The sequence below is a fragment of the Bidens hawaiensis genome, unplaced genomic scaffold (assembly GCF_021521415.1).
Source record: "Bidens hawaiensis isolate Kalapana, Puna unplaced genomic scaffold, B.hawaiensis_p1.1 tig00020713_1, whole genome shotgun sequence".
Taxonomy (NCBI): Eukaryota; Viridiplantae; Streptophyta; class Magnoliopsida; order Asterales; family Asteraceae; genus Bidens; species Bidens hawaiensis.
The window spans coordinates 382,969-395,349 of NW_027493185.1; the positions used below are offsets into that span (position 1 = coordinate 382,969).

General features: G+C 34.6%; 2 protein-coding genes and 1 pseudogene across 2 annotated transcripts; all 3 read left to right on the top strand.

Moving 5' to 3' along the window:
- Nucleotides 1-1,163: 1,163 nt before the first annotated feature.
- LOC143561594 (uncharacterized) lies at nucleotides 1,164-7,323 on the top strand. The gene is made up of 16 exons (XM_077049632.1): nucleotides 1,164-1,195; nucleotides 1,284-1,353; nucleotides 1,626-1,746; nucleotides 4,147-4,243; nucleotides 4,319-4,418; nucleotides 5,163-5,264; nucleotides 5,365-5,469; nucleotides 5,664-5,863; nucleotides 5,949-6,050; nucleotides 6,131-6,247; nucleotides 6,357-6,413; nucleotides 6,537-6,603; nucleotides 6,711-6,764; nucleotides 6,881-6,955; nucleotides 7,044-7,079; nucleotides 7,213-7,323. The coding sequence occupies exons 1-16, from the start codon at nucleotides 1,164-1,166 to the stop codon at nucleotides 7,321-7,323; spliced, it is 1,446 nt and encodes a 481-aa protein (XP_076905747.1).
- Nucleotides 7,324-8,285: 962 nt separating this feature from the next.
- LOC143561573 (uncharacterized protein At2g29880-like) lies at nucleotides 8,286-9,923 on the top strand. Its single transcript, XM_077049619.1, has 3 exons — nucleotides 8,286-8,340; nucleotides 8,782-9,113; nucleotides 9,189-9,923. The coding sequence occupies exons 2-3, from the start codon at nucleotides 8,784-8,786 to the stop codon at nucleotides 9,819-9,821; spliced, it is 963 nt and encodes a 320-aa protein (XP_076905734.1). The 5' UTR covers nucleotides 8,286-8,340; nucleotides 8,782-8,783; the 3' UTR covers nucleotides 9,822-9,923.
- Nucleotides 9,924-10,763: 840 nt separating this feature from the next.
- LOC143561595 (subtilisin-like protease pseudogene) lies at nucleotides 10,764-11,982 on the top strand (annotated as a pseudogene).
- Nucleotides 11,983-12,381: the final 399 nt, after the last annotated feature.

Genomic DNA, 12,381 nt, shown 5'->3' on the forward strand with positions numbered 1-12,381 from the left:
TTTTTTTACAATATTACGCGGCTTCACACTCAGGCTATCCTAAACCCTATTCGATCTAAATCTCTCCATTGATTTGATTCTATCATCATCTTCAATTAAAGGTATGCTTAGATAAGTAATCGAAGTTCTATCTATATCCACATCTTAGTTAATGTTGGTTATTAGGGTTTATTTCTGTTTTAATTCGGTTCATTCTAATATTTGATTAGGGTTTTTTAGTTTTAAATTTTTCTATCGGTTATTCTATCGCCGCATCTCTGTTATTTTTTTGCAATTCGGAATTACGGAATTTAGTTTTCAATTCGGTTATTTTTTTTTTCAATTTAGATGCAGGGCTGCATCTCTGTTTATATTATATATAATAGACAGAATTACAAATTTTGTCCTTTAAAATAAGACGAATTACGGTTCGTGTCCTTTTCTAAGTTTCCTTGCAGGCGGTGTACTTTAAACTTTTTTTTCCTACAAGTTTTGTCCTTTACGCTAACTGGGTTAGAAAAAGTCAGTTAAATGCCCTCACGTGAGACGCATGTGAGGGCATTTTTGTCTTTTCGTCTACCTGCAACTTCTTCTTCCTCTTTTCTTCTTCCCCCTATCTTTCCTCTCATGTGCATCCACCATCACCACCCACCTTCTTCTTTCAACATCCAAAACCCCACCACCACCTGTTGCCGACTGCCACCACTACCCACCACCTACCGCCGCCACCATCACCTTCAATCTCACCCACAAAATCAAACCATCATCATCCCAATCCAAATTCATTTCAATTCAATCGAAAACCCTAAAAATGATCGGTTCCGATCACCACAAAAAACAACCCTCAATCTACAACCGATCTTACACCATCAATTCAACCTCAGCCATCGATTACCCACTAAAACCCTCACCTAATTCCACCCTTAATCGCTCCGAATCCGTCAAGAAACCCTCCGATTCAATTTCAACTGGTTGAAGCATTTCATCGAGCACTTGATGTGCATCTCCAAGTGAGACTATACCACTGAACAAAATACATTGCTTTTAATCTAATTTGTGTACAAAAGTAATTCTAGATAACATATTGTTGGGTAACCAATCTGTAAGAGCGTAAACGCTAGAAGATTACCTGTATCGCAATTTAACAATCGGAAGTGGCGGCTGCCTATGGTGTAACAGTAGAGATGTGCAATGGTTTGTCAGATTTGAGAGCCCTGTACGGTTGATGTGCGATGGAGTGGGTTGATTTAAAGCGCCTCAGCCGAAATTTTGATGCTGATAATTTTGAAAACCCGTCCATTTAGGTTAAAGAGTGAGAAGAAGAAGAAGAGGGAGATTCAACTTTTTAGGTTAAAGAGGAAGAAGAAGCTGCAGGTAGACGAAAAGACAAAAATGCCCTCACATGCGTCTCACGTGAGGGCATTTAACTGACTTTTTCTAACCCAGTTAGCGTAAAGGACAAAACTTGTAGGAAAAAAAAGTTTAAAGTACACCGCCTGCAAGGAAACTTAGAAAAGGACACGAACCGTAATTCGTCTTATTTTAATGGACAAAATTTGTAATTCTGTCTATATAATATGCAAGTTTGTATTAAGTATGATTTCAAAATATAATATTTTCACTAATGATTGTGTGTTGTATGGCAGTTGGGAAATTTCATACATTACATGGCAACATTTGTTTCTAGATTTGTGGTGGGATTCACAACAGTGTGGCAGTTGGCACTGGTAAGATTAGCAGTGGTGCCACTTATGGCAGTAATAGAAGGTATTCACATAACTATCTATGGGTGATAGGTCAAAATAATTTTAACAAATGTTGTATATAAAGATATTTTTTCTAATTTGTAAATTTAAGATTATAGACTTCTTATTATTTGTACTATATATTTTATTTTATTTTTACCTTTAATTTTGTTCATTTGTTTCAAATAACGGATGTTATTTATTTTTATAATTTGACAAATCCCGTGTAATACACGGGTTCATAAAAGCTAGTATATAAATATAAGTATAATATTACTTGTATTCTACATGGTCAAGTTTTGGAATGTCTAATTAAATTAATGAGAAACAAGTATGATTTACGGTTTAAGTGCTCTAATGATGGATTCCAATAATAAAGTATACTGCTACATATTAAAACATATGTTATTTATAACTTTTCTAAAAAAATGCTGATAATAATTTTAAGGGTATTTTCTTGCCTTTTTTGTTTATTTAATTCATGTTAAAAACTGAAAACCCATTTGAAAGTAAAACTATATTGTTTGCTTAAAATTGTTGTAAATACTATTGTACGACAACCGTGTTTTAATAGTGTTTAATGGGCTTTTTGTTCATTGTATATCGATTATTTATTAAATATTGTATTTTTATGAATTACCTGTGTAATACACGAGTCACAAACTAGTAATAAAATACAGTTATATATCATAATATAAATGTTTTATGCTGTTTACACAGGATTTCCTTATATATTTAGACATAGGAATTTTTTGGAAAAATAATAATAAAAGAAAAAGTATTTGATAACATTTTCAAATCTAAAACAAAATAATAATAATAATAAAAACTTAAATTACCTTTTAAAAAATTAAGTGAGCTTGAGTTTTTTATAACCACTAACAAACTCATTAATTTACTGTTAATTATACCCCATAGTCTATAACAAGACTTGAATCTAACCTCTAAGGGAGGAAACACCGTTTAACATACCAAAACACCATCAACTAAATGGCAATTTCTTAACCATATCACAAATATGATTCTTTGGATCATTTATTTATTTAAGGTATAACTAAGTGATATTAGTAACTAAAAATAATTCTATCCATATTTATCAACTTCTACCAAGCTACTAAAAGAACCCAATATCTTACCAAACATATTATGTGATATCTTCTAAGCATTGAATATGATAAGTATACATAGCTAAGAGAGGAGATTTAGTATATAATAATAATAATAATATAAGTCTAAAAGACAATTTTGGTGTCGCAAAGCCTCATTGGGCCATTTTGCGGCACCTTATTGTTCTGCAACATTTTTTTTAATTCTAGTACCTTAACGAATGTCAGGAAAACCACCCCTGATGTCAATTTTGTTTTTGTCTTAGTTCCGGTACCGTAACAAGCGTGATTGAACCCGACCAAATTCGTGTGGACCCACCATGTTTTGTTTTAATTCCGGTATCGTAACGAACATAACGAAAACCGTCCGAATGCCAATTTTGTTTTTGTTTTAGTTCCGGTATCATAATGAACGAGATGAAAACCAACAAATTTCACGTCGACTTACCACCTCAACACCTGTGACCGACAACGCTTGGGCTTTGTTACCTCGTGTTTGCACAACCTGTCCCGGCGCAACGCGCCAGGTAGTACCACTAGTTTAATATAAATAAAATTAATCTACTAAATATATAGTAATTAGTTATATAATTAGTATAATTAGTTGTACATGATTGAAACACTTAACTTTTTTTCCATTTATAAAATATAATGATATAACAGACAATAAATAATTAATTTTTTGAAACTTGAAATAATCTTGAATTTAAAAAGGGGAAGAATATTTGATTTGATGCTGCTGCTGCATACAATTCCCACTTCAATTCATCTTTATCTTTTTTTAACCATAAAAAGTAAATAAATTCACAACATAAACATTAACATAAACAAACCCAAGATTTATTTTCATCAATAATCCCAGGTACATTTTTTTTAATAATTTAAATGTTCGTTTTTCCAGCCCAAATATGCATAAAAGAACTATAGTTTTATTATGTTTCGAATGAAAGCAAACATTACTACATGCATGTTTTGATTTGGCTTTAGGGGTTAGCTAGGGTTCTTCTTTAACCTTTAATATTGTGGTTTAAGTTAATCAACTCTATTATCTATCTCTAGTGGGCTTTTATGATTTTCATCAAAAACATATAGATGTTTTTTATTTATAAGAAAAAAGGGTTTTACAGTATGGTTGAATTGAATTAATAGTACCACCCATCAGCATGTCAATCTGGCAAAGGTAGGCACATGATTGGTTCAATTGCCTGAATTTAAAAGCACATGCAGTTTATGGGCTTTTGAATTGGCCTTTATTATTGCCTCAAATTCTGTTCTATATAACTAGCTTTTAATTCACATTTTTTGTTTCTTTAAAGAATGCAAAGTTGCTGTTAAAGTGTTAAGGAACAGTTTGTTTTTAATAGAATGGATTTTGAAGAAATTAAAAGAAAGAGAAACTCTAATGGAAGGTTGGTTTGTATATATCTTCTTGTTTTTTCATGAAAATTATTATTCAATGTTTATAATTTCGGAATATGCGAGCTTCAGGAAATCGAATGAGTGTGCAAGGATTATTGCAACTATCACATCTGCTATTCTTTTTGGCTTCTTTATCGGGACGTCGTTTCCAGCTTTCTCACCGTCAAAGGTACTACCCGTTTTGACCTGACCCGACCTGACTAGCAGTTTGTCACCCCTAGTAAAAGTGTGTTTTCTTCCTTTTTTTTGGATTTATTTTTGGAGTTCGGGTGAGAATTCGCTTGTCTGCACATTGCCATTGTTACTAGACTAATGATGTCGTTTGTCTAAATCCGCAAAATTAGCTTATTTTGATGAGCTTGAAGGGTATTTTAGACATTTAAAAAATATTCAAATACTTATATAGAAAAGCAAGAGTTAGACATTGCAGTTTTCATGAGACATAGGAATAAATTTAGGGGCAATTCCATATTTACCCTTGTAAACTTGGAAAATATCCTATATATCCATTCAAAATTAGAATATATATATATATCTTTACAAAGTAGTTAAAATATCACATGCACCCAATTCACTAACAAAATTTTAATATATTCTAAAACGTTAAAATTTCCTATATGCCCATCTTGCTTACTGTTGATGTCGATCAAAATCCAGATAAAAAACAGGGTTTAAGAAAATTTAATGGAAAGGGGTAGAATGGTCTTTAAGTAAAAGTTCGTTAAAGTTGGGTCGATTTGATATTCTTAGTTTTACTTGGGTATATATGATAAATTTCAAGTTTGTAAGGGTATATAAATTTAGTACTTTCTGTTTCAATTGCATGTGTTATGCATTGTTGTTCTTCTACCTACTATAATGTCAACTTTGCTTTACTCTTTAATAACAAGATTTTGGTGATTAAATTTGACAGATTAAACTCATTTCTCCATTCGATACGCACATCTTAAATGTGATTTCTGTCACAAGGGATAATGCCACAAATGAAGTACAAAACCATAATGATCCATCAAAGGTATATAAATTTGCTTAAAATTTTAATTTTGTTGGTAAAGTTTATTCCTTTTGCATTTAACGGCCCTAAACATGTTGTGAAATTTAAAACAATTATGCAGATTTGGGTCTCGTCTAATCCACGTGGCGCAGAAAGACTACCTCCATCTATTGTTGCTGCGGGGTCAGATTTATATCCTCGCAGATTGTTTGGTAAACCTAGTGAGGTTTGTCTATCTCTTGCTACAATTTTTTTTTAATATTATTAGTTTTGATCATGAAAGGAAGTAAAAACTAAAAAGTTAATACATATTATAATATCTTAGATTAGATTGTTTGTATTGTAATGTATGGATAGTTACTATAAATTAGGATACATTAAGCTAATATAATCTGGTGCATTGTTTCTTCCCCTTTGCAGGACCTAACTATCACACCAAAGTATCTAGTAACTTTCACTGTCGGTCAAAAGCAGAAACCTAACATCGATAAGGCAGTCAAAAAATTTTCTGAGAATTTTACAATCCTTCTATTTCATTATGATGGTAAAACAACAGAATGGAATGAATTTGAATGGTCAAAGCGCGCCATTCATATAAGTGTGGAAAAGCAAACAAAATGGTAAGTCACAACAATTAATCTAGTTCATTTACACATCTTTGACTTTGACTTTATGAGCATGCGCTTTTTTTTATTTGTTTTACAGGTGGTATGCAAAAAGATTTCTTCATCCTGACATCGTTGCAACGTATGACTTCATATTTATTTGGGATGAAGATCTCGGGGTTGACCATTTTGATGCTGAAGAGTGAGTGTTTGGAGACAAAAGTCTTGTGTTCTTTTGTAGATTTATATATTTTTAGTAATATCAATTTCTCATCTTTGTAGATATATTAAACTTGTGAGGAAGCATGGATTAGAAATATCTCAGCCTGCTTTGGATCCTAGCAGTCCGGGTCCAACATGGCAAATGACTAGGAGACGTGGAGATCATGAAGTTCATAAGTATGATAATTTGTTTTTTGTTAGCATAAGTAACTAAAGATTATTAAAGGTAATATCTTTTTGCATGGCTGCTAATTTTTTCAATTTTATTTCATTTCTTTAATGGTAGAGAAACAGAGGAGAGGCCAGGCTGGTGCAGCGACCCGCATTTGCCTCCATGTGCAGCGTACGTACAATCTACTGTCAATTGCTCACACTAAAATTACCTTTTTGTCAATCTTTAAGTTTAACTTTATAAAACAATATTATTACGTTAGTTATCTAATTCTTTGTTGTTTTATGTGCACAGATTTGTAGAGATCATGGCTCCAGTTTTCTCTCGAGAGGCTTGGCGCTGCGTGTGGCATTTAATCCAGGTATCCTTTCATGTTTAGAGATAATAAAATGGTCAAATGTGCATCTTTTCCATGTTACACAATTCTTGGCATATGATTATGTCTAATTTTTTCGATTATAAATGTAGAATGACTTGGTTCACGGGTGGGGTCTGGATTTTGCTCTCCAGAAATGTGTTGAGGTAACTGACTAACTAACTAACCACCTCTCGTGTCGCTTAATTTCGCCATTCTTATAGAAAAATCACGAATTTGATCGTGTATTCTCTTCTTTTATTATTTGTTTCTGTTGTCATAGCCTGCACACGAAAAAATTGGAGTTGTTGATGCACAATGGATAGTTCATCAAGCTCTACCTTCACTCGGGAATCAGGTAAAAAGAACAATTTCCCGATTTGCCCTTGTGAACTTGGATGATTCTTAGTTTATAACCGATTAACCTCTGTTTGATTTATGTGTAGGGTAAAGGAGAAAATGGGAAACAACCATGGCTAGCGGTATGCATACAGTTTATACCTCAAAACACGTCATAATTGTAGTATGACATACAAAACTATATCAAACAAAATATTATAGTCATTGATATGATTTCTAAATTTCTTATTTAATTTTGGTGACTTTTGATGGCAGGTGAGGAAAAGATGTCATATCGAGTGGAAAATGTTTAGCGAGCGTGTATCGAATGCAGATAAAGATTACAAGTCGATTGGGGTTGACCCGTTGAATATAACTGCACATTAGCCTGAAAATTAACAGAATTTATTGTGATTATACAATTTATACCATTGCGGGCATTTAGTTGTAGACAGTTATAGAGCTAGATGCTCATAGTTTGATACCATATGGCTTTAGAGGAGAATAATATATATCTACACTGCTAGAGATTATTGTATTCTTTTGAGCTATTCAATGCAGTTTCCATTTGACCTATCCCATGTTAATGTTAATATAAATTTATGTTGGAATGTAAATGAGTTGGAACATAATATATTGTGTGTTACAACTTACAAGGAATCATATAAACTTATTTATAAAATGATAAAACTAGTAGATAATATGAAACACAACTCTACTTATATTCTTTTTTTAGCCTTTAAACGTTAGCGAATAAAAGCTAAAATCTTGAAAAAGATAACCATTTTAATTCCGTGATGTTTTGGCAATTTTATGTTGCTACAACGAGCTTGGCTAGAAGACCGAAAACTCGAAATACACCTTTTAGGCCTGAGTAAGTATATGATTAAGCATTTATCATTAGAGAAAGGAATCAACAATTATGCATAGAAGATAGAAAAGCTAAGAGCTAATAATGTGTTTAATAAATTTAACAACATAATTTATTAATAATACACAATGCATAGAATACACTCCTTCAGTTGTAAAAGAAGAAGTGAGAAAAAGAGGGTCTTATGTATCATATTTAAAGCGCCACGTAAAATTATATGATGTTCTTATAGTTCTTAACATATTTTTATGTCTAAAATAAAATAAACCTTATGACTCTATGAAAAAATATATATTTATTTTTAAGCTTATTTATATATATTGTAATTAAAGTAAAGTAAAGTAAAAAATGGATATAATAATAACGGAATAAAATAACAGCATCCATTCCATTCCATTCCATTCCGGTGTTAGGCAAACATGGAATAGAATCCCCTTTTCTTTTCCCTTAACCGATTCAATCGCCAAATCCGATTCCACAATTCCAATTCCAATTCCGGCGTCTCTTCACCAACGCCGACTGCTGAAATCTAGGTTTTCTACCTGCTTATATGATTTCAAACCTCTCTACTTTAACCTCATTATTATTATTATTATTATTATTTGATTCTAGTTTTATTTATTTTAGGTTTTTCATATTCAATTTCCAACTTTATCAACAATTTAGTGATTTAGTTGCATAATCTTGTCCACCTACACACACATATATATACAATTATACATATATATGTGTGTATGCATTTATTTTCGTTTGAAAGCACGTTTTGCTAGTGTTCGTTTATGTTTGTTCAGTTATGTTCATTTACGTTTGTGAACTGTTCGTTTAGGGTTTTAAACGAGCGAACATGAACATGAGCATTTTCTTAATGAACAAAAAAAAATGTTATGAGTATATGTTCATGTTCGTCCCGTTCGTTTACAGCATCTGTCAACGAAATAGGTGATTAATTTATAATATTATTTACAATTTGGTAGGAATGGGTAGACTGCCAACCAAACAACACAAATGGACAAAAACAGAAGATGAAGCATTGATTTCTGCACTCACAGAGATATGTCAATCCGGATGGAAACGAGACAATAACATTTTCAGAAGTGGATACACAACTGCTCTTGAGCAAGAACTCAAATTCAGGCTTCCCGGGTGTAATCTCAAGGCCACTCCTCATATCGAATCGAGGCTTAAAACGTTAAAGAAACACTGCGATGCAATAACCAATATGAAAGATGCGTTTGGTATCGAATGGAGAAGTGCAGACTGCACCGTGGTCTGCGCTGATGATGACGTGTGGGATGATTGGATAAAGGTAACCGACTAATCGTATCAAGCATCGTTTACAAAGCGCTTATTATGTTTATATGTATGCATTATGGTGTTGCAGGGTCATCCAGATGCAAAGGGGTTGAGAAATAAACCGTTTCCTCATTATGATGATTTGCGTTTGATATTTGGAAAACACAGAGGCAATCACAAGATTGTTGGAGATGCATCAGATGCTGATCGAGCCGCTGAAACATATGAAACGAGTGATTATGTTGACCATATGTCAATATATGAGCAATTTAAAGTGTCGGGAAATGAGAATCATGAGTTTGACCATGAAGAGGGCGACGGACATAAAGCGAATGACATGGCGGCTGGTGATGATTCAGATGATGACATGTCGATTGATGTTGCTGCACATGCTGCTAACAGGAAGGGTCAAGGTAGTAATTGGTCTTCACGGACGGAAGGATTAGTAAAGATAATTGAGGCGCTGATTAAAAAGCAAGAGGAACAGTTTTCGGTTTTGGTGGGAATAGTGGGTGTAGATGTGGCGGCGGATAGGGCGGCGGCTGATAAAAGAACGAAATTGAATGGAGAGTTGAAAAAGATACCGAATCTTAGTCTACAAGCACGGGTTCGAGCAGCGTCTGTTATTGTCGGTGATTCTGCTAAACTTGATCTTTTTTATAGCCTCTCTAATGAAGAAAGAAAAGAATGGGTGTCAATGTTACTTTCAGGGCTTATTTAAGGTTATTAGGAAACAGTTGAAAAATTAGTTAGGAAGGTTTTTTAGAACTTGTTTTCTAGTCTTACTAGAGCATGCTTTGATTATATATACAACAATAATAATAGCAACCCTTTACCTTAATAATATGTTAATATTTATGATTATGTTTGCACTTTGCCTTGCCTGATTATATTTTGTTTATTACAACATTTGTCATCATATGATTGGTTTTTAATTTTTACTCATTGTCAAGATTCTTCATATTTCAAGATGGCTTTCTGTAACCATAGTTCATGCCACCTGCAACATGATGCTACTAGATTAGAAATAATAACACCATCAGTGGGCCAACGAGATTAGCGGCGGCTCCTTGCTGTGGCCAAAAAGTTTGTGTAGCCGCCATCCTGGAAGCGCCTACTACAGCGTTGGTTTGTCGATTAACCTTTATGCTGGCATGTGCCCTAATGGTGTATTGAAACATCCGATTTTCGAGAATATTTATAAAACATTTAAATTATGTGAAGGGTTCTAATTACATGAGTATTTTATTTATAAATGTTAAAGCTTTTCATAAATTAATCTTCCTTGTCTTAAAGGCAAGATATAGCACTATGAAAAGTAATTCACTTTCAATGGGTTTAAATCTTCTTTTAGACTAAGGGAAACGCGTAGAAATGAAGAATAGAAAGCAATATGAATACTACTTTCCTAACTATAGACAACTGAGTGAGAGCATAATATACCACTATTATGTGTTTGAAAGTAACTATAAAATTAACGAGGTTGTTCGTTAGTCGTATTCAGTCGATGGTAAGTACAAACTAAACTCCCTCTCACCTTAATGATATAAAGATGCACATTAGGAATAGCCCTTGACACACACACAAAATGTTGCCAAAAATTGGTTTTGTATTATTTTTCACTTGTATGACCAGTTTCAATGTATTTCCTACCAAAGCCACTGAGCTAAAAACCTACATTGTTCACTTAAGTTCACCTGAAGTCCAGGTCCTCAGCATTGAAGATTGGTATAACTCGTTTTGTTTAAAGTAGCTGCGCGATCAAATGAGAAACCAGAGATGGTTCACAAATACCATCACGTGATTACAGGATTTGCTGCTAAAATGACAGCAGATCAAGCAGAGATGATGGAGCGTTTGAGTGGAGTTTTATCTGTCAGGCCTCAAGGTATGCATCAGTTACACACAACTCGTACACCTAACTTTCTGGGCTTGCGCCAAAACTCAAGGTTGTGGAAAGATTCAAACCATGGCAAGGGAATCATAATTGGGGTTATAGACACTGGAATAACTCCCGGACATCCGTCTTTAACGATGATGGCGTCCCCCCCTCCACCATCAACATGGAGGGGGTAAATGTGAAGTGGCAAGGTGCAATAACAAACTTATTGGAATAAGAAGCTTTATGAAGGGAATTTCTCCGATAGATAATGACGGCCACGGGACACACACTTCAAGTACCGCTGCAGGGAATTTCGTAGACAATGCAAACGTATTCGGATTGGGAAATGGCACTGCCAGTGGGATGGCACCACTAGCACATGTGGCCATGTATAAAGTAGGTACGAACGACTCTCTTACGAATGATAACATCTTGGCAGGCATGGATGCAGCTATTGAAGACGGTGTTAATGTGATGTCTCTTTCTCTTGGTCTGCTTTCTTCGTCGTTTGATAATAATACTGTAGCAATCGCTGCCTTCAGTGCTATGCAGAAAGGGATCTTCGTGAGTTGTTCAGCGGGTAATCTTGGGGCCGAACAGTGCAACAATAAAAAATGAGGCCCCGTGGATCCTTACGGTCGGCGCTAGTACAATTGATAGAAGGTTCAAGACAACAGTTGTTCTGGGAAACAAGAAGAAATTTCATGGTGAATCCTTGTACCAACCAAAGGGTTCCGACCAAAAGCTTTGGCCTCTTGTTTATGGAGAATGGTGCAATAAAACATCACTGGACCACATTGATGTCAAGGGGAAGGTAGTGTTGTGTGATTATGTGAATAGGACTGATAATGTTGACAAGGGAATGGTAGTTAAGAAGGCAGGTGGGGCTGCTATGATTATTGCTAATGACATTGTTTCTGGTGAGAGTATAATAGCAGAAGCTCATGTTCTGCCGGCATCATACGTCGGTTACAAGGAAGGGGTTGAGATAAAAAAGTAATTGAACTCAACTTCTTTTCCTGTTGCAACTATCCGTTGTGGTGGAACTGTGGTCGGGTTGAAATCAGATCCAGAGATGGCATTTTTCTCTTCAAGAGGGCCTAACCGTGAAAGCCCTGGAATCCTCAAGCCAGACATCATTGGACCCGGTGTAGACATTCTTGCAGCATGGCATCTTTCAGTTGACAACCAAACAGGAACCAGGGCAGCATTTAACGTCATAGCAGGCACATCAATGGCTTGTCCTCACCTCGCAGGCATAAGCGCGTTGCTCAAAAGCGCACATCCAGAATGGTCTCCTGCTGCTATCAAGTCTGCAATAATGACCACAGCTAGTCAGGTAAACCGAAAAGGAGAGCCCATTGTAGACGAAAGAGGCCTGCCTGCTGACGTATTCGCC

What these genes read in the sequence shown, in the direction of transcription:
- LOC143561594 (XM_077049632.1), top strand. Translation starts at nt 1,164, where the DNA reads ATGTGCAATGGTTTGTCAGATTTGAGAGCCCT. An exon ending in CAGCTTTCTCACCGTCAAAG is followed by an intron (nt 4,419 to 5,162) that starts GTACTACCCGTT and finishes TAAATTTGACAG; the next exon opens with ATTAAACTCATTTCTCCATT. An exon ending in GGAAACAACCATGGCTAGCG is followed by an intron (nt 7,080 to 7,212) that starts GTATGCATACAG and finishes TTTTGATGGCAG; the next exon opens with GTGAGGAAAAGATGTCATAT.
- LOC143561573 (XM_077049619.1), top strand. Translation starts at nt 8,784, where the DNA reads ATGGGTAGACTGCCAACCAAACAACACAAATGGACAAAAACAGAAGAT. An exon ending in TGTGGGATGATTGGATAAAG is followed by an intron (nt 9,114 to 9,188) that starts GTAACCGACTAA and finishes ATGGTGTTGCAG; the next exon opens with GGTCATCCAGATGCAAAGGG.